Below are 26,107 nucleotides of genomic sequence, written 5' to 3' on the forward strand. Positions count from 1 at the left end.
AGAGATAGTGCTGGGAGATCAGCGCAGGAGCCAAAGAGAGTGACACAATAGAAGCCAGGGCTCACGCAAGGCCACACAGAGGCGGCTAGGAGCTGTGCAGTGCTTTAGAGAGGCCAGCGTAGTTGATGCAGAGGGCCAAAAGGGTGACGCAGGGCCTCCTGAGGCTAACGCATGCCTATTCAGGGTGACGCAGGGCCAGCGCTGGGCAGAGAGAGGCTGACGTTGGGGTTTCTGGGGCAGATTGGAGCTGAGGAGCTGCCTGAGGGTTTATCCGGGTTTCAGCTGGGACATTTGTCTCAGGCTAAAAGGTACTACTGCCAAGGGCATTCTCTGTTGGGTAAGCCAAATTTGGCACCCAGATTATACTCTGAAATTGCTTAATAAGAAAACCCTCAGATAACTGCACCGATTTTCCCGCATTGGGTTTTTCTGGGGACATTGGTCCAAAAATAATGGTGTCATTTTGTGTGCTTGTATCTGTTTCCTTCAGTTGATGATCTGTAATATGTTGAGCATGCACTAGTGTTTATTTTCAATATTTACATTGTAAATAACTTGTTAAGTAATAGAACAAGTAGGTGGGAATAAATCAGTAAAGTGCATGGAGGGTTTCTAACTAGTAGACTGAGAAACTTCAACAGCTATTGCAACTGCAACAACTGCAACTGAGAAGCATCTGAAATAATCTGTCCCTGCGACTGAAACGGGTTTTCCACTATACCCAGTTGTTCTCTGAAATAGATGAACTTAGCTCTCCCTAGAACTTTTGTGAGTATATTTGCAACTTGCTCTTCTGTGGGAACATATTGTAGTTGGACCGCCCCACGCTGTACACAATCTATGATGAAATGACACTGAATATCTATGTGTTTCAACCTGTCGTGAAACAATGGATTCTTAGAGAGTTTAACGCAACTCAGATTATCACAGTGGATACTGGTCGCCTCCATTCTTTGCTTGAACAAGCTTACTAGCAGCTTCCGAAGCCATTTAGCTCCGTACGTAGCTGTGGTTGCTGTCATATACTCTGCTTCTGCAGAGCTCAGTGCTACTGCCTTCTGCTTCCGGCTACATTGAGAAACCATCCTTGATCCAACGCTGAAGCAATACCCAGAGGTATATTTTCTCTCCACTGAACTGCCTGCCCAATCTGCATCTGTGAACCCACATAGTCTGACATCATCTCCTCGGGTATATCTCAACCCGTACTTGACTGTGCCACGCACATACCTCAAAATATGCCTCATTGTTGCCCAATGTACCCTCTTTAGTTCTACCATGAACTGACTGAGGATATTGATTACGAAGCAAATATGTAGCCTATAGTTTGACCAGATACATGAGAGAACCGATAAGCTGTCTATACAAGGTGGGGTTGACATCCTTGTCATCTGATGCATCTATCTTCTTCCAGTTGGTGATCATGGGCATAGACATGGGTCTACAATCCTGCATTCTGAACCTCTTCAGAATATCTGTAGCGTATCTTCCCTGCCCAAGGAAGATCTCCCTGTCCTTCTGCCACACTTCCAATCCTAGGAAATAGTGCATCAACCCCAAATCCTTCATATCAAACTTTGCTGCCAAGTTCCTCTTGCAGTCCTCTATGAGCCCTGATGATCCTGTCAAGAAGAGATCATCCACATACAATACTAGGATGAGTGGCTCACCCTCTACCATCAAATAGTAAAGGTTGGGATCTACGTCACTCTTGACGAATCCCATTTGCTGCAAGTAGCTGTCGATCCGACCATACCATGCCCTGGGAGCCTACTTGAGCTTGTATAGAGCTTTCTTCAATCTGCACACATGAGTGCACCTCTCATGAGTCTCAAAGCCCTCTGGCTGTTCAATGTACACCTCTTCCTCTATCACCTCGTTCAAGAATGATGTCTTAACGTCCATATGGTGAATCTGCCAGCCCATCTGAGCTGCTAGGGATATAACTGACCGAATAGAGGTGCATCTGGCAACTGGGGCAAAGGGCTCTTCATAATCTATCCCTTCTTTCTGTGCATACCCCTTTGCCACGAACCTAACCTTGTACTTCTCCGCGCTGCCATCTGCATCATACTGATTTTGTAGATCCATCTAGAACCTACAACTAACTTGTCTTCAGGCCTTGGCACCACCTCCCAAACATCATTCGTCATGATAGAGCTATACTCTTCTACCATGGCGTCTACCCACACTTGATGCTGTGCGACCTCCTGAAAGCTGGAAGGTTCTGAAACCTGAGCCACCAGTGCTTGGTACCTGTCAAGCTATCTGCATTGTCTTTTGTTCGTCCTAGGAGTTACAATAAACTCCTCTGCATCTCTCAATGTCTGACAAACGTCTCTGCTGGGTCGACCACTAGTGGTGGGAGGTTCAACCAACTCCTCATCCTGCCTCTGCTGCTCCATCTGCTGAGAACTCCCCGGATCTCCTGCACCTGAGGAAATACTGGTACTAGTCACTGTACTCGATCCCTGTGATTGTCCTCCTGTTGGCCCCACTAGCTTCCCCTATGGTTGCCCTTGCTGCTAGACCAACAGAGCTTCTGTTGACTAATTCTAATCACCTGCAAGCATCTCACGAGATCTCCTAAAAGCTCAGTCCTCCATGAACTTCACGTCTCGTCTCACCACAATCTTCCTACTACTAGGAATGTAGATCCTGTATGCCTTTGAGGTTTCGCTATACCCAACGAGAAACCCCTTCTCTGCAGTCTGATCCAATTTGGTACGCTTTTCATCTAGCATGTTGCAATAAACAACGCTGCTAAAGATCCTGAAGTGACTAACTTCTGGCTTCTTCCTTGTGAAGACTCCTTTTGGCGTTTTCTTCCCCAATGCTCTATGAGGAGTTTTGCTCTGAATATACACTGCCATGATACATGCGTCTACCCATAAAAATCTAGGCAAATCCTGGTCATACAACATAGTTTTTGCAGCCCCAACTATGGTTATGTTTTTCCACTCCGCTACCCCATTCTGTTGTGGATTATATGGGGTTGTCCATCCTCTTCTGATGCCTTCCTTCGCGCAAAAATCTATGAAGCCTTTATCAATATATTCTCCACCATTATCTGAGCGAGACACCTTGATCTTCTTCCCTGTTGCATTCTCCACGAGAGCCTTAAATTCTCGAAATGATCGAAGACCTCATCTTTGGTCTTCAAGAAGTAGATCCAGGTTTTCCTGAAATGGTCATCAATAAAGGTGACGAAGTATTTGGCACCACTGAGAGATCTAGTGGACATCAGGCCACAAATATCTGAATGTATAAGTCCTAATATCTGAATGTATAAGTCCTAACACGCCATCTGCTCTGCAGTCACTTCTTGGGACTGCTGCCTTAGCATACTTCCCAAGTGCGTATCCTCTACACACATCATCGTGTTCTGTGCCAAGTTTTGGAACCCTTGTTACTGTTTCCTTAAGCATCTTGAGTGCTCCATGGTGTAGATGTCCCATTCTCCTATGCCATAACTCATTCAGTTCCTTCCCACCGCTATTGTCACTTCCTATCAGTGCCATTGGAGAGTTGAGTTGCAATCTATACAATTGTTGCTTCAGACTCCAATCTGTCTTACCTTCTTCCAACTTGAGTGTTTGACAAACACTTTCCTCCCTACAAAGTGGATATCATATCCCTTATCCTGTAATTGGGATATTGAAATCAGGTTCATACCCAATCCTGGCACATGCAATACATCTGTAGCGCTAGTGCTTGCTCCTGACTCCCTCTGAAAATCGATGGTACCTCTCCCTACTGGAGTACACTTAGTTCTATTTCCCATCATAATTTGTAAGTCCATCTACTCCTCCTTGTAGCTAGAGAAGTATTCCTTAACCCATGTCATATGAGCTAATGCTCCACTGTCTATATACCAGACACCCTGTGAAGTTGATCCTGATAAGTAAGCAAATTTGTCCTCTAACCTGGAAGACAAATCTGAAGCCTCTTGAATGTCAATTATGTCCATGGTCATACTGAAGAATTTACAGCGTAATATTCCTCTTTTCACCCGACGCTAATTCTGCAATTCCAAACTGCTACAAAACCCTCTACGTCCAACCAGAAATTTGCTCAGCGAAAAATTGAGCTATTGCTGCTCCCTTTGCTCGCTGGAATCATTGTCCTTGGAAATTCAAACTTTTTCTGCCACCTACAACTAAAGAACTAATTCTTCCCAACAATTTGTGCTTCCTGGCTAGGCACTGCGCAACACCAGAAAATTTCGATTCTACTGCTCCCTTTGAACAACGAAATTTTCCTCTTTGCTTTTGAGTTTCTCGGCTGATCACTTATGCTCGAATACCATGTGAAAATTTTCATCTATTGCAGCAATTGGAAATTATTCTTCTAACTGTAAATTTAATTATGCAGTTTTTTGCTACAACAAATAATGAATAAAATCACAACTGCAATTTTCACCATAAAAATACTGCGGAAAATAAAATACTGAAAACTGAGAAATTCTAGCACACACACTAGAATTTTGACAGTTATTTTTGGACAATTTGTCCCCAGAAAAACCCAACTTGGGAAAACCGGTGCAACAAATGAGGGTTTTATTATTATTTTTCAACGGCAATTCTGAGTACAATAATTTAGATGCTCTAATGGCAATATAATTTGAGGAAAATATTGGCCAAAATTATTGTGAGAATTTTCTTTCGCCCCACAGCTAATTGCTGCCACTGAAAGTGCCTTCCTAGCCACACGCTGAACCTTTCGTGTCATTCTCTACGCAGTGCTTGCGCAGAACCTCTGGGGATTTCAACCTTCCTCTCTATGCCTCTTCCTGGAATATTTCCACCTAGAATGTTTCTAACCTCCCCAACCACCTACTACTCACCCTCTTGCTCTATCTTCTCTGCTGAATCTTTGCCACTAATAAAATCAAACTGCTTGGGCAACTAAGTATCTGCACTGGTGTATTCTCCATCTACCAATCGACTTCTTATAATATTCTATTGGAGCATCAACGACCAAGATTAGAACTTAATCAAGGGCCCAAATTAATTCCCTGTCGATCTGTGTGAGTTTCTAGAGAGTTCTCACCTTATCTCAATTAATACTAATTAATTAATCATATTCACTAAGTTTAAACTTAGGAAATATTTAAAAAATGACTAATAATCTAATTGAGACACTTCTAGGTGGAATTTCCGGAAACGATTTTTGGGTTTTGGAGATCTCATGTATTCTAGCCTCTACACCAAATTTCGTGGCTAGAACGCATCCGATGCTACAGAAACTAATAGGTTAGTCAAGGGAGAGATGAGTTGGCAGCTGCGGGTGAAACCATCTCTGATGAGCAGCTGGTTAGATCATCCATGAGTGGTTTTACTAGGAGTTGGGATGCCTTCATTGATGGAATAGTTGCTCGTGAGAAACTTCCAAATTTGGGAAGAATGTGGGATGATTTCTATCCAGAGGAGATAAGGAGAAATGCCAAGAGTGGTGGGTAGCATGGTGGGGGAGATGAGGCAAGGTTGCTTGGAAGTGGGAGAGAAAGCGAGAAATGGGAGGGAGGAGCGACATTTTCAAAAGCTCCAGAGTCTGGAGCGAATCAGTGGCAAATTTTTATATAATATAAATTTCTATATATTTTGATGCATATATGTCAAAAAAAGCATGTAGAATGATGAATTGGATATAAAAAGCATAAAAACATGGATTCAACCATATAACATGAATCATCTAGAAGTTATAATCTTCATCAACCACGTCCACAAGTTAGTAACATACAAGATATCGAGTCTCATGTTTCATCAATCTTAAAGTTTCAAGCTTTCAAAATTCAATACATAACATTTAATCATCATTGACCACTATAGTTGTAGCTTGTACTTGTAACCATTACCATTACCAAGTAACCAAATGATAACAAAGAATATCTAACATGAAATGAAATGTTTCAACTTTCAACTTTCACGAAGCATCATATTCATAATTCATTACCAATGAGTTATAATTGCCAACTTCAAACTTATATTATCATATATTGTTTACAAAATATATCATAATAAATATGAAAGAGTCAACAGTCATAAAAACTACTAGAAACTAGAAAAGACAAGTAAATCTATTATCTATTGCTTAGGCCTCTTGCCACGAGAAATGTCTAATTTCTGAGAAGGTCGTGGTGGTCTACTGGGAGTCTTCTCCTGCATAGTCGGACGACCATGTCCAAAACCAAAACCAGAAGGCACATGACCTCCACGTGAGGATGTACATGGAGATGGCGACAACAAAGGCAAAGATTGTGGAACTAAAGCACTGCTAGTTGGTGATGGGGGTTGCATGGCTGCCGTTGTTGCTTCATCATCATCTTTCAAAAGTTTTGTTTCCAATTCTTCTAGATGTAGAGCGCCATCTTCCAAATTATCTTCCTTTGGGTTGTTGTCCCAATATACAATGGATGTATCATCACGAGCTCGCCCACAACAATGTGTCAACAACCTAAAGTTTTAGTGCACTTAAACCAAGCTCGCTGCCCATTTTTCATTGAGTTTGTTTCTTCTCACATTATGGATGAAGCTATATGTGCTCCAACACCTTTCTGCAAAAGAAGAATTTACAACCTGTGAATTTTTTTTGCCAATTTTGCCAAAAGACCCTAGCCGCCATACGTGCCCCACCATGTGACAACATCAAATCTGTCCCTATCTTCCATTGCATGCAAAGAACCAAACACTCCAATGCTAGTGAAGTATCTGCCTAATTCAACATGCAATCTAGCACACTCCTCCCTATCAAGGACCAACTTGTCTAATTTTGTCATATACCCATTTTGCACCTCTGGATCTGTATGGGGTTTGGCCCTAACCCCACCCCCAAGTGCTGCTTTACCCAACCAAGATGGAGAGTATTATTTTGGCGTAAGGATATACGCCAAGGCATGTAGTGGAACATTAAGTTTATCCCACCGTGCACACACAAAATTGTGAATAATATCATACAAGTTGTGACCTTTTTCTTGAACAATATCTCTTATTTGCCCCAACATGTTATCCATCTACTCATACACCTCCCCAATCATTGGTGCATCTATATCTACAAAATGAATCAAGTGATAAATGGGCTTGGTGTATTGCAGAACATCCCTCACACGTGCCCAAAATTGACCATCAAGAGCGGTCTCCTCCACCTCATCAAAACCTTGCCTGTCAAGTGCAGTTGGAGCCCTATCCTTTAATACCTGCTAGTGTTGACTTGATACCATGCTAGCCAATGACTCTCTTACCTTCAAAAGGTGCCTGAAGGTGAGGTAATAACTAGCAAATCTAGTCTTCACAATCTTCAACAACTCCAAACTTGAGTGACTGTGGAAAAGCCCATGGGTATTGTTATGATTGGTAATAAATTTTATCATTCTCTTGCCTCTCTTGTACAAATCACCAATCCATCTGTATTGAGGGTGTTTGTTCTTGATAATATCATGCATCAAAAGGTTCATTGTGTGAACCAAACACCTAGACCAAAATATGTTGGGGTATCTATCCTCAATAATTGCTCCCGTTGCCTTACAATTAGAAGCATTATCAGTGATGACTTGGATGACATTGTATGGCCCAATATTTTCAATTGTTCGAAGTAATGGTTCTGTAATGTTGATGGCAGTCTTGAACTTTTCTGTATGCTAAAAGGAAGACTGCACCACTAGTAGACACACCAAGAACAATTATCAATGGCTTGCCTTTTACATTTGTCCAGCCATCAAATACAATGGATACCCCATAGACATTCCAAGAATTTGTCATTTTACCCAAAGCATGTGTTATTTTTTCTTTTTCATGATCAAGTCCCACGGTTCTAGCCTTGTCATACCCAGGGCTCTTGTATCCTTTGGGGGCATCATTAATGGCACCAACCATTTCATGTCAATAAGGTGAGCAAAGAACATTGAATGGTATCTCACATGCATAAACAAACCGGTAAATTTTTACGTCCACATCATTCCTACACCCTTGGTCAAGGAAATCTGATATGGTTCTACGCCTTAAAGGGATGTCTGTTCCTGTGCCTCCATATCCATTGCCATGGGAGGACGCTCATGGAGTTCTCAGTCTATGTGATTGTGGGCTAGCGGTATCATGTTCAAAGTCACCCTTTGATCTTTTAGATTTGTATTAGGCTTCCTCCTCTTACCTTATCTATTTGGCTCTTTGATGTTATGACACACTTCCACAAGTTTTGATTCCTATTTTTTTATTTCCATCCCATGGCATTTTCCCACAGAGATGCTTTCTGGCATGGGTGTATGAACCTGTGTAAGTGTTTTTGCAATGGAGGCATGTAAATTTAGTGGTTTCACCCCCTTTCCTTCCTACAAGCTTAGAAATTTATTTCCACAATGGGGTTTGGTCTGGTTTGGTTTTTGTGCCCGCATCATCTCCACTATCATTATCCTCCTCCTCCTCCTGACTAAGGTACTCCTCTTTTCCATGGTTTCTTATGCCACCACTCCCCACTTCTTCATCATCTTCATCATTCCTTCTTCTACTCGTTAACATCATCATAACCAAAAGAGTAACCAACAAGAGAATGCCAAGCCACATACCCATCATGTTTGAAGTTTTGAACTTTGGTGGAGTTATAGTTTTTTTCCTGCAATAAAATGGATGAATGGGAATGGGAAAGAGAAGAAAACATTTTCATTTAACAATGAACATATACAAAACACAAATGCTAGATTAGAGTCTAGATCCTACCTATTTGGTCTTCAATCCCAAGCTCTAATCTCCCTTGCAAGCTCCTCAAGCTCCCAAGCAACTCTCCCAATCTTCTTCCTCAACTCAAGCTCCAATTCCGAAAGCTATCTCTTGCTCTCTCAATATGCAAATGGTGAATTGTGGGAGGGGAGGAGGGTCTTTTATTTCTTTTGCCCCTCCCCTTCCTCCAAAAATCCGTCGCGCCATTTTTGCCCATGAGGAGCAAATTTTTTAAGGCGGGAGCGATCGCTCCCCAACCAGTCCCGCCTTAAAAAATTCACTCTCGGAGCGAATGGGAGTGTCAAAGGAGTGAACACTCCCCAACCTCTCCCTCGTTCGCTCCTGAAAAACTAGGGTGAAATTTTTTCTAAGGGAATGCGCTCCCGAAATTCATTCCTATAGGAGCAAATTCCGGGAGCGCGCTCTCGATGTCGCTCTGGATCCGCGCCTGAGTGGAGCGCACTTCGGGAGCGAACTCGAGCAGGGGGCGTTGCCCCGCCACCCTAATTCTCCTTAGCTGCAAACAGATTTCCCCTTCGCTGAAATATCTCCTTCCACAAGAAAAGTTCATGAGCATGCTATGTTGATGTAGTGTCTCCTCAGATGCACGTCTATAGATATAGATCACTCCATCCTGGAGCAGGCAATGTGAGTAACCCGGGCCATTTACCCCTAGCCAAATCAGCATGGCCTAGCCAAATCATCATGGCTTCTCAAGCAGATGTATCCAACTCCCCTGGTCAAATCAACATGACCCAGCCAAATCAACATGGCTTCTCAGGTGGTCTACCCTTGCATCATTCACCCCTGGCCAAATCAACATGGCTTCTTAGGTGAATGCATCATTCTTCCCTGGTTAAATTAGCATGACCCTATGGATGCCAAATTAGCATTTCTCCACTGGAAGAATGTTTGCCCTATGTTGCAGTTACCTTGGGCCATTCACCCGCAGCCAAATCAACATGGCTCTGTGGGTTAATGTTTCAATCTCCCCTAGTCAAATTAGCACGACCTTAGCCAAATCAGCATGGCTGTATGGGAGAAAGTTTGCCCTGATCCCACAAACATCAACACTTTAGGCCATTCACACCTAGTCAAATTATCATGGCCCAGCCAAATCAGCTTGGTTGTATGGGCAAATGTATCATTCGCCCATTGGTCAAATCGACATGACCCCATGGGAGAATGTCTACCTAATACTACACATAACATCAACGCTCCCTCTCAATGAGGGAGACATTCTACATCAAACCAAGCTTGTCTCTGAAGTATACAAACTTCGCCCTAGATAGAGGCTTGGCGAGAATGTCCTCAATCTGTTCGTCTGTGGATATGTAATAGAGCTTAATTGCTCCCTTTTGGACTATGTCTCGAATGAAGTGACCTAGTCAAATAGTCCTACAAGAAGCTTCCAAAGTCACACTGCTTCATGACTTGTGACACTGGCTATGATATACTCCGCCTCTATTGTACTGAGTGTGACAAAACTCTAATTCTACTAAACCAGGATATCATAGCTGATCCCAAGCTGAAGCGACACCTTGAGGTGCTGTTTTTGTCCTCTGCACTCCCAACCCAATCCGAATCAGTATATCCCTACAACCTCACTTCACTGCCTGAGACATATCTCAAACCATATCCAATTGTACCATGCAGGTACTTCAACACATGCTTTGCTGCATGCCTTGGCTAAACCATAAACTGACTAGCTTCCTTCACTGGATACATCACCATAGTTGCTTTCTAGTCACCCTCACTAGGTGCTCCCTCTGACACTGAAACAGATTATCCTATGGCAATCATGGTTTCTCCCTTTGCCGCTATTGGTTCCTTTGCCACTGAGGCATATCCTACTATCTGGCACGGTCCCCTTATAGAATGTAATATCCCCAATTTTGTTTGCATTGGAGTGATTAAGGAATTTTGCCCAATTTTAGTAATATTAATTAAAAAGGGGTAAATATTATTGGAGGAAGGTGGCTAGTATTATTTTATTGGAGAATAGCGGCAAAAGTAACTTAGTGGAAAATGGCCCCACTAATAAAATAATATTAAAAAAAAGAGTCTAGAGGCACGAGGAAAAATTATAAAAGGAGGATGGACTCATTTTGTGGATTATCTTTTGGCTATTACACTTCATATTTCATCTTCTCTTTGAGTTGTTTAGCACAAGGGCCAGAGTGTTGTTTAGCACCAGAATTCCAAGCGGAATTCCATCCTCGTTTCAGAGAACTTTGAGTGTCTCCCTAGTGAGGTAATTTGGGAGTCCAATTTAGGGCTTCCCTTGAGCTTCATTGCAGGAGTTTGCCCAGCTATGCACATTTCCTGGGCGCAGAAGGATTTCGTGGAGCATTATTTGTAGCAACAACAGTGGGTTAGAGGATTCGGGTTTTTGCAGAGAGATTTTCCCTCATTGGAGTTGGGGTTTGGTGGCATTTTGCAGGGCAGAGTTTGAGGAGATATTTGGGTCGAGTTTATCTATTTTTGGTTATGCGCAAAGATCATTGGATGAAGCTTGCACAGGAGAGAGGAGCAACAAATTCCGGGAGAGATTGGGGTTGGAGAAAAAACCTATTTTTAGAGGAGAATTTGTGTGGAGTTTGGGTGGCTATTCAACAGTTGTTTGGAGCAGATTTGAGCAAAGCATTTTCAGTTGTGCGCAAAGTCTGCCTGACAGAGCCATTCACACTTTTTGGGGTTGTCTAGATCAGCTAGAATTGGGCCAAACCCTTTCTGGGTTTTGTTGGGATTGGTGTGTAGAAGTCAGGGTTAATTTTTCAGAAATTTTTGAGCGATATGCATGGTAGAAACCCAGTGGGGCATACAGCTAGCTAGAGAGCCATATGCACCATTTTGGAGGGCTTCTTCATCATTTGGATTAAGCTCAAACCATTTCTGGTTTTTTCTGGGTTTTGGGAGAGGAGTTCAAAGCTAAATTTTCAGAGCATTCCGAGGAGTATTCAGCCCTAATATCAACATTCCAGCCAGCAGCAAATTATTTCTAGATAGTGCGCATATCACTCAGGCACCATTTCTACCACTTGGGTTTGAGCCATTTCTCTAGGTTTTGCTCAGCTTGCATCGCAAGCCCAAGTTCCAAAATTTCAGCTCATTTTATGTATTTTTTTATCATAAAATTAATTAAATGGCTCAGATTGTGTTGCTGGACATTTAGGTGTTTTAATTGTTGTGTATGAGTTCTAGTTTATTTATTGTTCCTAGTCCATTGCTTGGTATTAGCTGTTAAATTCCAACTAGGAACATAGAAGGCATACTGCTCCTAGAGACCTCCTGTCTCTGAGCATCTAGTCTGACAATGTCAACCCATGACATCCTCTTGGAAGGCTACTCCTTCTATTTCTACCTGACGGTCTACTCCCTCTAAACTGGAAGCTCTTGCGGTCATTTGGCACAGTTTTAGATGTCTTAACAATCTGTACAATCCTCCCTTTCAAACGCCAATCACTCCTGTTGAGTGCTCGAGCCCTAGGCCATACAAGAACCTGACCATCTGGCAACTGGAGAAAAAGTCTCCTTGTAGTCTACTCCCTCTTTGTGGGAGAACCCTCTTGCCTTGGCAACCTCTTGCAATGAACCCACTCTTCCTTTTCACAAACCTCATTCAAGAGGCCATGGAAAAGGAAAAATCATAACCAAGCAATCATTCTCTGATATCAAAGCATACGAAATAAAAAGGACAATAGGTTGACCAAAAAATCGAAGGAAAAAAAAAAGATTGGAAGTACTTATCTCTTGATCTAGGAAGAAATCGCTAAGGGTTGTTGGGAACTGTCAACTCCCTCTTGATCCTTTGCCTCCTTGCAGAAAAAGCCATTGAATTCCTTGGAAGTATACTCTCCTCCATTATCTGACCTCAAAACCTTGATATTCTTCTCTTTCAAGTTTTCTTAGGCTAGTTCTGCAACATGTCAGTTCTATATCTAATCAAACATGGATTTGTCTATTACCTGACCAATTAGGGCACACTTTGCCCTGTCCCAAAAAGTTGTTCTCACAAAAACCTGTCTCTGCACTGTCTGCAAGATGGCCTCAAACTTGACTGAGGAAACCCTTCCATAGGACCAAGTGTCGACAACAAAAGTGTCCCTTGAAGAGGCTCACTTTACCTCCTTTTCTATGTGATTTTGTCTCTTCTAGGTTGCCTTCAAACAACGAGCTATTTGAGCTCCTTTAGGCTGCCTCTATACAGCTCTAATCACAGCAATTTCTACCCTGCTTCACACGACAGTCCACCTCACAAATTGTGACCTCAGATCTGCTCCAAGGCACAATGATCTACTCTCTCTTGAAACTCGCTTAGCTCCTTCCTAGGCTTCACACTTAGCCCTCCTTTCAGATGTGGATGGGGTAAAGTATAGGCAAAAATGTTAAGAATCTGGTCCAGCAAACAACTTTGCTAAGGCTTGGACAACAGAGGAAATATCATATATGAAACTAGACCAAAGTGTAGGCTTTGATTACCCTAGTCAATATCAAGAGTCATGCATGTATTTTCTTATGTCATATTAATACCATACAGCATGCGCAATGAACCAGTTCATCACACAACCATGCATAGATATGAAATCAAATTTTAAAAATGGCATAGGCTTCGAATTTGATATCTCTATTCTTCACTCTTCTTTGCAGTATTCACAGAAATAACTCTTTACAGCAGATGCACAAACAGGGATATCCCAAAATAGTTCTTTAACTCAACTCATCCTTAGTTGTTGCCTTCGGAAAATTTCGGCCTATGCCTCAGGCCTACCTCAGAAAAACCCACAAAAAGACACAGATAAAATCCAAAAGAATACACTAGTTTGCTGTTCTTCCTCCATAGAAATTTTGCCTTAGTCTGCCTCAGATCTCCTGCAGTTACCTCAGAGGTACTACATCTTCCTTTGCCTTGGTTTCATCCTTCCTATTTCTCCTCGGCTTCCTTTGGCTCTGGAATGACTTGCATGGTTGCTCTTTTAATAGGGCTCTGATACCATGTTGATTTTTATACAAGATGTATAGTTGATACAATTTTCTATCAAGTAATTACTTCCTAATGATTTTCAATCAGTATTTATCCCTTTGCTATCATTGAATAATTACACTCCAAAAAATATCAACAGTAAAGATCACAGAAAGACAACCATGCACAATAGAGACAATAATTTTACCCTGGGAAACCCAACCGTTGAAGAAAACCCAACAAATTTTCTTTAGGAGAAATTATTCTTCAACAAAATTTACAAATCAGCAATTTGTCTAGAAATCTGTGCCAATATCCAAGTCAAAATACCAATCAAATCTGGTCAAAATCAACAGCTAGTAAATGTTGGTCAATGTTGGATTTTCAAGAATCCTCTAAAATGGTAAGTGTTTCTTATGATTTATTTCTCTTAGGTTGATCTTTTATTACATTTATTATTCATCATGAAACAATTACACAAAGAAATTCAACAATTAAACAATATGCCAGAAGGATCATAAAGAGGCAGCCATACAAGAACACAAGCATTAACCCTGGGAAAACCCACATTGGGGAAAAACCCAGCAACCCTTCTTCTTAAAGTAATCATTAAGTTCAACAGAGATACATCAAGTCATGTTGTCAAACTGACTGGTAGCATAAACTTTGGTCACATTTGTCAAACCACTTACAAGTATCCCTTCAACACAGAGGTCTATTTGATCAGAATTTCATCTTCTAGCCAGAGATTTGATCTGCTTACACTTTCAGCCTTCTACCCAGAAATTGACCTTCTTCAGAGTTCAGTCTCAGTGCTCGCATGAACAGAAGAATGATCCATGAAAAAGCCTTCAACAAGCGATCAACGAACTTGTCTCTGAAATACCTCTTTTCTTGCCTCAGAAAAACTGAGTTTTCTTGTCCTTTGAGGAGGATGAAATGGTGTATATATAGTGTTTTATGAGGCCGAATGGGTGTAACCAAAGGGGCAGGTTGACCTGAACTTATGAAGGGCTGAATTTATAATTGGAGCCAAAAATTTGAGTGTTTACAAATTCAAAATTTTTCCTTTTGGAGCCAACATGAAGAACATGATTGGCATTTATCATTATATACATATCAAGGGCTAAAATGTTAATTATGAAGACCAACCATAGCTACAAACTTCAACACTCCCTCTTAGCTAGGGAGGTATTCGTAATGACTATCTAGATCAGTGTTGCACGAAGCGCCCCCCCGGTTCCAAGCCCCAAAGCGCGTCCCGTACGGAAGCGCCTAGGAAGCTTGGCCGGAAGCGCGCTTCCGAAATTTTTAGACGCTTCCTGGAAATTTGGAAGCGTTGGCGCTTCCGAAGCGCCGAAGCGCGCTTCGTACGGCGCTTCCCAGACGCTTCCCGGACGCTTCCTGGACGCTTCCTGGACGCTTCCAGAAAAGCTTCCGGAAAAGCATTTAGAAAATCGTTTTTTTTTCAATTTTTTTTTAAATTTTAGGTGAGTTTGCTTGTTGGGGGTGGGTCCACCTTGGGTTAGGGTGACAAATGAAAGCAAAAAAGAATATAAATATAGCAGATGCTCCCTCATGGTAATGTTAAATTCTTAGATTACTCATTAGATTGTGAACTACTACTTTTTGTCATAGATTACTCATTAGACTTGTAGACTTGTGAATTTGAATTTTGAACCTTTTTGGCTTGGCGGTGACCAAGTGACATATTTTGTAAACATTATTATTTGAATTTTGGACATGACAAATGTTGACAGTTGCTCACTTGCTAGATAAATCATAATATGCTCTATGTTTTATGTTTTATAATATGCTTAAATGTTTTATGTTTTATAATATGCTTAAAAATTTGATGTATGTTTGTAATAGCTAGAATATAGATGATTGTTGTACATACTAGTAACTACAATGGAATCATGGATGCCATATCTATCTTGATTTATGCAAAAATATGCATGTTTTCATGTCTTCTACAATTAATTTGGTATTTGGGATGTTTGTTTTGAGTATAAATGCAAAAAAATATAAAATATATATATATATATATAGCAGACGCTTCCGTGGACGCTTCGCTTCCTAGATTTTTGGAAAATGACGCTTCCGCGCTCCGCGCTTCCGCTTCGCGCTTCCGCTTCGCTCCCGCTTCGTGCAACATTGATCTAGATGTTCTCATGTTGACGAATTTCTCTAAGAAAGGGTTATAACAATTCATTATCAGCATCAGCATCATCAACATCATCATCATTTAATTACCATAACTTAGTCAGCAACTCCGACATATGGTAAATCCTCAGCATCAACTAGTTGCCACAACTGGTCAATACCACTGACCCATAATCCTGGTCAATACTCCTGACACATGGCATAACATTTGGCTTCAACTAGTCATCATAACTCTGGTCGGTACCATTGACCCACAATCTTGGTCGGTACTCCTGACCTAGATTAGTCTTGGTTCACCATCTTGATCAATCTCTTTGACTCGTGGTGAAACTCCAAAGGCCACACTCTACATGAGCAACTGGGCATGATGCTAAATGAGCTCCTCATGCTATCTGAAGAGACTGAACCTGATGTTGAATGAGCTCCTCATCCTACTTGGAGAGACTGAGCCTGATGTTGAAAGCCACACACTCCACTGAGTGATCCTGGGCTTCTAGGACCATTCTCTCCAACTGGTCAACATCTTTGACACAGAGAATGATTTTCCATGATGGCTATCATATCAACACTCTCTCTCTCAGAGGTATAGGACCATTCTTCATAAGAATGATTATCCTTTGATGTTGTTGTCTTATCACTCCCCCTTGCTGAGAGACACGCTCAATCACTCCAAGCTTGTCCTGGGACAATCTACTTGATAATACTGGAGCCATATTGCTCTCTTCTTGTACCATGTCTTGGTACTAGATATCAAGGTGCCTCGACCTATCATCATGCTGTCATCTGCACCTAATAAAACAATCCTGCAAGCTAGAGCCATACTACTTCACAACTCGCCATTCAAGCTGCAACATACTTGGCCTCTAAGTGCAATAAATGTATGCTTCCTACTCATCCACGAGATCGGAGCCCAAACTGAAGTGATATACAAACTCATTCTATCTTCAACACTCCTTGCCCAATTTGAATTTGTGAATCCTTGCAGTTGTACTTCTCTGTTTGAATCATCTCTAAAACCATAATTGACGATGCCATGACCAACTGTACCATGTTGGTACTTCAACATATGTTGAGCTATATGTCTTGGTTCAGTCATAAACCAATCTGCTTCTTTCACTTGATCCATCGTCTTGGTTACTTTCAGTTACCCTAAGTATTATTTCTGAAACAGATCTTGCAGTGACACTCATGATTTGCTCCCTCTGCCACTGATGTTATTGAAGCGCATTATCTATCTAGTTAAGATCCTTCATTTTGATTCCAGAGATCAACTCCCTCTAAAGCTAAAACAAGGGTTCTTGAGGAAGCCTTGACTGCTCCCTCTAAAGCAAATCTTTCGTTCCATGCAACTCCCTCTGACACATGAGTTCTTCTCCTTTTTGTCAAAAAACAAATTATATAAGATCAACCTTGATCCATCGAATCTGGGGAGCCTGTACAAAGCCTTCTTTCTTCTTACAAGCATAAAAATTCTTCATGTAACTCACAAGCTTGAGGTAGCTCTTATGTACACTTCTTCTCTTATCGAGGAAGACGATCTCTACATCCATCTAATGTAATTTTCAACAAAAATCATAAAGATAATAAATTTTTGACAAGATGTCCCTTCATAGACTTCTCCTTCTAACTGAGGTAATACTTTGCTTTGTACTCTTCTCAAGTTTCAATTTACTACATACTTCATCTTGGAAGTCACCACTAACTTCTTTTTGGCATAGATCAAGACATACTTCAATCTTGTTGATCTAACTGCTCCCTCTTGAGCTCAAATCTAGTACAATATCTCTCAAACCAAATCCCTATTTCTAGGAGATTCCTCTTGTCACAACTTTGCTTTGTTCTTCTATCTGGTACCAAAGCCTTGGCAACCTTCATTATGTACCTGCAATTCTCACTAGGAGGCCATGGAAGAACAATTACAACCAAGCAAAGGATACAAAGACAAGAGACTAACTACTAATAAAAACAATAATAGTAAAAATCCAAGAAGAGAGATATTAAATAATTATCTTTTGAGAAGTTCCTCTTGATCTTTAGTCTTCTTGTATTCATCTGCAACTTGTCAGCTTCATCTACATCATTATGATGTTATTCCTTCCTTGCATGAGCTAGGGTTTCTTCTTTCAGCGGAAACATTGATCTAAATTGAATCCTATGGTTTTGTCCATAAACCCTGGAGCTTTCAAGCCCTTATTGACTGTTAGGGGTTACAAACCCTAGATATCCCTAGAATTTTTCACATCTAAGGCTTTCATTCAGTCTTCCAAAGTCTAATTTTTCAAAGATTCATTTTGCACTTCTTTCAGGTCATATTCCAGAATCATCAAGATCGAGGATCCCATAGCATACTTGGTTACTGTTCTAATATTCATAGGTAAACATTGATTCTTATCTTTTCAACCCAAGTAGCCTATCAGTGATAATACTAAGAGGTTCTTCAAATTATTCATTCTTCTTAAGATGACTTTGATTTTTAATCTTAAAGAGGAGCTGAGCCTCTTCTTTATTGTAGACGTGGAAACAGGTATACCCCTTTTATCATGCCTCCTTGATTCTTCCAAAACAAACTCGGCATAATTCAAGTCAGAATGCATTCTGCCTTAAATAATAAACTTCAAGGATTTTTCTTCATATTTAACAGCCAATGACTTCAAACAATTTCCTTAACTTCCTTTGGCTTAGAAAGGAACTTTAGAGATCAGATTTAAGGACTCTGTTATATAATGTTGCATTATGCAAGACATTTACTGCATACTTGATATGATATGGTGACATATTCTTGTACTAAGGAGATATCTTTTATACAGGTCCATACAGGACTTTAATTCAACTCATCTTCAGGATGCCAAGCATTCCTGGCACAAATGCAATTGGTTCATTCTTCTAGTTCTGCCTTTTAGGCTTATCAATCTTGAACCATATTGAGAAAGTCAACATATTTCAGGATGACTTGTATGCTGGCAGATGTTCAATCTTTATAAACGACCTTTCTTTCACACAAGGTCTTTAATGAATATTGTCAGAAATCTTCACAAGGACCTGTCTCTATTTGAACCAGATTTTAACTACACTGTCTTATCTTGAGATGCATTCCCAAACCATAGCACAGTCTTGTCTTGGGATGCATTTCCAAAATGTACTTGAGATTGAGGGAAATTCACTATCAATCTCAAAAGAACTTTGATCTTAAACAAAAATTTCTGAGATAATGCATATCTTGCAATGCAATCAGACTTCGCCGGCTTTGACTTTGACTGAGCCAATTACCTTCTGATATTCTTTGGTCTTGGTACCTTTCCTCTGAAGACCTTTCGGCCTTGTAGTAGACCAAATAACTTCAGCTTCTGAGAAGTAATCTTCCTTGGCAATGAACATTAGCAATTTCTATTTATACTTGTTTGAAAACAATAGATCGTTCTCACTAGTTCTAAGATCTTCAAAATTTAGATTTTGACCTTTTATCTCAAGAGTCAAGACAAAACAAGAATGATATCAAAAACAAGAATTTATATAGGTGACTTCAGTTAAGGATTCCTTCTGCAAAGACTTGGTCACCTTCTTGACATAGTCGAGATTCTTCGGCCTTAGTCGAAACATTTTTATGCTCAGGACTTCTCCTTGTGAACAATATATGCTCTAATGATTTTGCCTTATGAAATGTTAATCAAATCACAACAATATTATATACCAAAACAAATGATATTGGCTGTGGATTTTCTGAGAAGTCACTTGGCCTTCTGTTATAACTTATAAGTCTTGAGGCCTTATTGGCTTGACTGAGGTATCCTCAACTGAGGTTTCTTGGTCCCTTAAACTGGGGTTTGGTCTAAGGTATTTCAGCCTCTAACATTTCTAAGATTTTCGGACCTGCAATCAGCTTCTGGGATTTTTGGTCTTGCAACCATGTTTTTCAGTCTACCTAAGATGAGGCCTTCAGTCTATGACACAAGCTTAGACATTTTAACAATGATTAGGCTAGAGGTCTTGGATAGAGGTAGGTTATTCCTGCCTTCTTAAACATATCTTCGTCTCCTTTAGAGATAAACTCCTTCCTTAGACAAGAATTAGGGCTTCTTTAAGGCTTCTCTCTCACCACGGCTCTAATACCATGTTGATTTTTTAGGAGTCCTCTAAACTAATAATTGTTTCTTATGATTGATTTCTCTTAGGTTGGTCTTTTATTACATTTATAAATTATTACTCATCATGAAACAATTACACAGAGAACTTAACAGTAAAACAATATGCCAGAAGGATCATAAGGAGACTGCCATACAAGAGCACAAGCATTTACCCTGGGAAAACCCACATGGGGAAAAACCCAACAACCCTTTTTGTTAGAGAAATCATTAAGTTCAACAGAAATACATAAAGTCATGAAGTCAAACTGACTGGTAGCATAAACATTGGTCACACTGGTCAAAACACTTACAAGTAGCCCTTGAACATTGAGGTCTATCTGATCAGAATTTCATCTTCTAGCCAGAGATTTGATCTACTCACACTTTCGGCCTTCTGCCCAGAAATTGACCTTCAGAATTCAGTCTTCTATCACAGAGAAAGGAATTTGGTCTGCCTTACTTCTGGTTTGCTCAGAGCTCGCATGAATTGAAGAATGGTCCACGAAAAAGCCTTCAAGAAATGATCAACAAACTTGTCCCTGAAAGACCTCTTTTCTTGTCTCAGAAAATACCTCTTCACTTGCCTCAGAAAAACTGAATTTTCTTGCCCTTGGAGGAGGACAAAATGGTTTATATATAGTGTCTTGTGAGGCTGAATGGATGTCACCAAAGGGGCAGGCCGATCTGAACTTATGAAGGGCCAACTTTAAAATTGGAGCCAAAAATTTGAGTTTTTACAAATTCAAAAATTTTCTTTTTAGAGCCAACATGGAGAATATGATTGGCATTTATCATTACATACATATCAAGGGCTAAAATGTTCATTATGAATGTCGACGATAGCTACAAACTTCAACAGTCAAACCAGCCAAAAAGTCAAATCTGGTGAAATATTTTCCCTAGTCAAATTCAGCCCTACGATCAACTCAAATCTACGGTCAATCCCTGTGGTCAACTCTTCACAAGTGTGGTCAAGCAGCTCAGTCAAACCGGCTGGTCAAAGGTTCGGTTAACTTCAGTCAAGGGCCCAGGCCAAATCGTCCTCCTTCCTCACACATGCAGTTGTCCAAGAGAGAGAAGACAGACCTCAGAAAAAATAATATCATACTTGATCTTCAATGGTGAACAAATGAGGTATCACTCATCCATTTATAATTGTCAAATGGGATGAAATAACCCAAGGGACACGTCCCTTCACCTTTCTAGGCTGACTTGACTTCTTGGGCTGATTTGTCACTCCAAAAATAAATTTAGTTTATTTTTTCTAGGCCGACTTGGAGACCCCTTTTTGCCATGTGGGAATACCTCCCGATGCTACAAAAAATCAATAGATTGATCACACAGGCTTAGTTGATGATGACACCTTATGAAGGAAGCCTTTGATTCTTGATTGGACAATTTTGATGAGGAGATGTGGCTTTTAGTGAGGAGCATCTTTTGAGTCATCCATGGCACATTTTGATGAAGAAATACAAATTTTATACAATGACATCAGCCTTGGAAACTTCTTTGCTCACACATGTGGGTTAAAAAGAGGATTACTTTTATGTTTTATCATTGAGATAGCTATCTTTGAGCTCAGCTTGTGCCCTACTTAATTTGTAATCACATATTTTATTATTTTAGGACTTCTGGTCAATTTTTTAGTTAAATCGACTTGGTTTCCCTCATATAAGTAGAGAGAAGTCGATCTAGCCTTGGATCATTGTCACACACACATACACTCACCTGATAAAGTGCGTATTAGTTGTCTCTTTTCTTTTGGTTGCTATGGAGCATTAAATGAGCTAATTTGTCTTGGGGATGATATTGTTTGTGATGGGATGTGATTTTATCTTGGATGATGAATGTTGAATCTATGATGATTTGTACAAATTTATTGTAAGTATCTTCTTCCATCTTGTATTTGTTGTAGAATTAGGGTTTCATTGAAATTTTCATCAAATGTTGAATCTTTTATGGCTCTAACATGTCCTTTTCAATGTTATAATTAAGTTTTCATTAAGGAACTTTGCTATAGCTTTCTTATAATTTTTTCTCCAATTTGATTTGAAATTGCTAGGGCTTGTGGAGTATAGAAATCGCATTGTAGTTCTTTCTCTCTCTCTCTCTCTCTAAAATCACTCCATTGATCCACTTCCATATACCTTGTCGTAGACTTCATTAACCCATTGATTGAGAAAGGAAATAGTCCACTATTGTGTCAATCATCTTAAAGTAACAAAACTTAAAACCTTAAATTTATTTTTTATGTTTTCTACAGGACATTAGGGTTAGGTTACGGAAAAAAATGCATTTTATAGTGTAAATTATCTTGGACCTTATAGTCCTAGGGAAACTTTGCATGTACTAAATTGGAAAAGCATAAATATCATTTTCATGAATTTTTAGCCATTAATTAGCATTGAAGTCTAGGGTTTTTATTGTTGTTTCATGTGTTTTCAGCAATTGAAATTTGTTGTAATCTATTTCCTAGTTTATCTTTTAAGTAGCCTTTTGTTTCAACTTGTCTACTATCAATTTTAGGCTATTTCTTATCATTATAAGTTTTGCATGTTGTAATTGTGTTGCTAGAAACCTTAGTTTATAACAACAATTGGTAATTTAAAGATAACATGTGTTTGACAACCTATTTGAGCCTCTCCAAGACATACGAAGCCCTCTAGATTTAACCATAGGGTCCTTTGCGCTCATTGGCTTGAAATTACATCTCATTACACCCGAAACCTTATTGAACATCATCCTTGGGTAATTTTGTTAGCAAAACCCTTAGGGGGTATTTAACCTAGGAACAATTGGGTTATATAATCCCTAAGATAGTAAGTTCTACTAGGGAAGCCTCCCTTGTGGGGATAACATCTGACCACAGAATAGCAAGGAAATGGTTGCTAAGGTCATAGTGATGACTGATCCTATTGTTTCTCTTAATCTTGAGTTCTTAGTGAGGCTTTGCACTGAGGTGCTAGATTTTGAGATAATAGTTACAACAGTTGATGGTCAACAAATCAAAAGATTAGGATGATGCCATAAGGTTTAAAGATACAAAATATGGAACTACATTTTGGATATTACACTCTACACCTTAGTGGAATGGACATGGTGTTAGGAGCAAGTGGTTGATGCAATTGGGTACCTATGCCTCAAACCTACAAGAACAATTTATGGAATTCAAATGACAAGGAAAGAACAAAAGGTATATGGGTTATTAGCTGACTTCATTTGCAAAAAAGAGCTCACAAATATTCAAAAACAAAACCAGAATCAAGATCCCTCTTTACAATAGAAAAAAAATTCATCCAAGATTGCTTTGAGGACAAAGCATCTCTAAAGAGCAAATCAATACTATATAAAAGATAATAATAATAAAATGTATATCTAGGCTAGGGTAATTATATATTAAAATAAAATGAAAGATAATTAAATAATTAATAGAAGGACATAACCATTCATAGAAGGTACAAAAGACACCTGCATACACAATTAAAATGGGGCCCCTTTGTAAATTGATATCATTCAATTTCTCATATATTCAATAATTATTTTATTATCTTTACATCTTGAACAGATAAATTATTAAGTATCTGTTTCATAACCTCAGGCAAATAACTTCGAGTACCAATTTCATAGTCCTTAACATAAGTTCGTGGTATACCCAATTTCTCATTGAATTTTTTTTTTGTCTTTCTAATCCACTTATGGAAGTTTGAAGAGCTTTCATGTTGTGCATAGCTCTTAAAGGGTAACCACAAAATGGAATCATCTCTATTCTAGAAGAGTTATGACATTCCCAGAACCTATACCATTTATTAGGAAGGTGAACATTGACATCAGTAATTTCTGATGTACTCACCGAATCCCATTTCTTAAGAAGATGAACACCGACATCAGTAATTTCTCAAGATGCACTCACTGAATCAGTGTGCAGTATATCACTGTCTCATTCCAGATCTTCAGTGTAGAGTCTCACAATTTCTATAGGTTTGTTCGTTTAGCAGTAGCAAGTTTTCACTGCTTGTAGACTTGTGATGCTAACCAACCACAGATAATAGTAGTTCTTTGCTACAAAGGTCAATTTCACTTTGACCACCTAAGTTTCATGTTCTCCTCTCCCAGAATTACAACAATTTTTTATCCTCAATTATGTCTTTCTTGAACATATAATTTTAATTCCCAGAATTATATGCAAGCATTGTATCCTCCATGGTCCGGAACATATAACATTTTACTTCCCAGAATTTATGGTAAGCATTCTATCCTCCATGGTCCAGGCCCTTTTGACCAAAAATGTTGACATTAGTGCATTTTCATTTCTCCACTGCTTATTATATATTTTATTTTACCCCGATGCAAATCAGGTTTTTGAGAATGTGGTGGAGAAAACATTGCTACAACCAACTTTTGTAACAGATTACCCTCTTGAAGTATCACCACTGGCCAAGCCACACAGAAGGTAATTTTTAATCTTAAGCCAATACTCTAATACCAGCGATTTGTCTGGCATTCTAATTTTGTCTGGTTGAGTATTTATTTATGTGTTTGAAGGTTTATGATTGCTTTCTTTTGTAAGTCATACTGTTAAGAATGCAAGCAACTTTGCAGACTAAACAGCACTTTTAATTTCTGCCTTGATATTCTTTGTTGATCATTGGGGTTGCAGGCATGCAAAGTTGACAGAAAGGTTTGAACTCTTTATATGTGGCCGTGAGCTAGCAAATGCATTTTCAGAATTAACGGACCCAATTGACCAGGTGCTAAGCTATCTTTGTCATGGTTCCTACTCTAGTTAACTATCCATGCACTGTAAAATACTTATAACCTTCCGACCTGACAACAAATGCTCGCATTCAGAGAACACGTTTTGAAGCCCAGATACAACAGCACAATGAAGCTAGGATAGCTTCTAATTCAGATGGGAAGGAAGGGCAAGATGATGGAACATATGAAGTTACGTTGGATGAAGATTTTCTGACTGCTCTTGAGTATGGCATGCCGCCTGCTGCAGGAATGGTATGCTATCAAGTTAGAAACTCCATATGAGGACTCTATCTCCTGCCTGTACCTTATCCAAAAAATTTATTCCATTTGACTGACTTTTGTATATGTATTGCAGGGGTTGGGCATTGACCGATTGGTGATGCTGCTTACAGATAGTCCTAGCATACGTGATGTAATTGCCTTTCCAGTTCTCAAATCACAGTAGCCGCACTTTTAAGATAGGAAAATTCATGTGGCTATACTCTGCAGTCTGCTTGTAAGGAAAGCAAGCATTCATCTGTCCAGAATTTTATGGAACTTGAGAGCTGAGCTTCCTGAGTTGTTAGTTCTTTGCAGAAAGCATATTCATTTCTTAAAACATAAAGGGGCTATTTTTTCACATAGACAAGAACCAAATGATGTAGCAATACAAGTTTAGGTTGTTTTCTTCCATTATTCCTAAATATCTTGGTTTGAAAACATAAGAAAATTTTGTTCCATTGTTCCATCCTAAGGTGCTAATAGCTAAGGATGCAATGAAAAGGCATGCCTGCTATATTCTTCGATAGAGGATATTTTCAACCTCACATCAAATTTTTTATTTAATTCCTCATAGCAACATCTTTATTTGCAATCATTCATTGACTTTTTATTAGCTTGCTATGAACGTGAAGGCTTTGGTGATCTGTATGGTAACAGAGTGGTAAACTTGCATCTTGATGCGCCAGGTATATGCTTTAAAATTCAGATAGTTATTAGTTTGCTATGAACGTGAAGGCTTTGGTCATCTGTATAGTGACAGAGTAGTAAACTTGCATCTTGATGCGCCAGGTATATGCTCTAAAATTCAGATAGTGATGCTGCATAGCATACTAGATACCAATGTGTGTGTGAGGGAGAGAAAAGGTAGAAGATCCAACTTAATTGCTTGATAATATGTAAATTCTATGTTGTATTCAATATGCTAAAGCTTGATAACTTGGATTACTATTAAAAATTTTGTTGTAAACAAGCTGCAAACGCGTTTGTTTCTTGAAGATCCTAAAGGCGTGGCTGCAAAAAATAAAGTGGTCATTAACTTCAAATTATACTCCATAAGACGTGAACTTCAGCTATGATTGACTTTGCATTATGCAGTGAAGTAGAACACTCTGCATAAGAATTAAATTTCAGAA

At 39.6% G+C, this 26,107-nt stretch overlaps 1 protein-coding gene across 1 annotated transcript in view; it reads left to right on the forward strand.

Moving 5' to 3' along the window:
- The window catches only part of OVA5 (Lysyl-tRNA synthetase, class II), a 433,444-nt gene extending 407,875 nt beyond the window's left edge, over positions 1-25,569 (forward strand). The window contains exons 11-14 of the mRNA XM_089458538.1: positions 24,314-24,408; positions 24,616-24,706; positions 24,807-24,965; positions 25,069-25,569. Coding sequence (XP_089314664.1) covers positions 24,314-24,408; positions 24,616-24,706; positions 24,807-24,965; positions 25,069-25,158 — 435 coding nt within the window. The 3' untranslated portion in view covers positions 25,159-25,569. The remainder of the gene's footprint in view (positions 1-24,313; positions 24,409-24,615; positions 24,707-24,806; positions 24,966-25,068) is intronic.
- Positions 25,570-26,107: the final 538 nt, after the last annotated feature.

The sequence above is a fragment of the Pinus tabuliformis genome, chromosome 7, assembly GCF_031772625.1.
Source record: "Pinus tabuliformis cultivar Carrire ecotype Pingquan chromosome 7, CPIR1, whole genome shotgun sequence".
NCBI classification, from domain to species: domain Eukaryota; kingdom Viridiplantae; phylum Streptophyta; class Pinopsida; order Pinales; family Pinaceae; genus Pinus; species Pinus tabuliformis.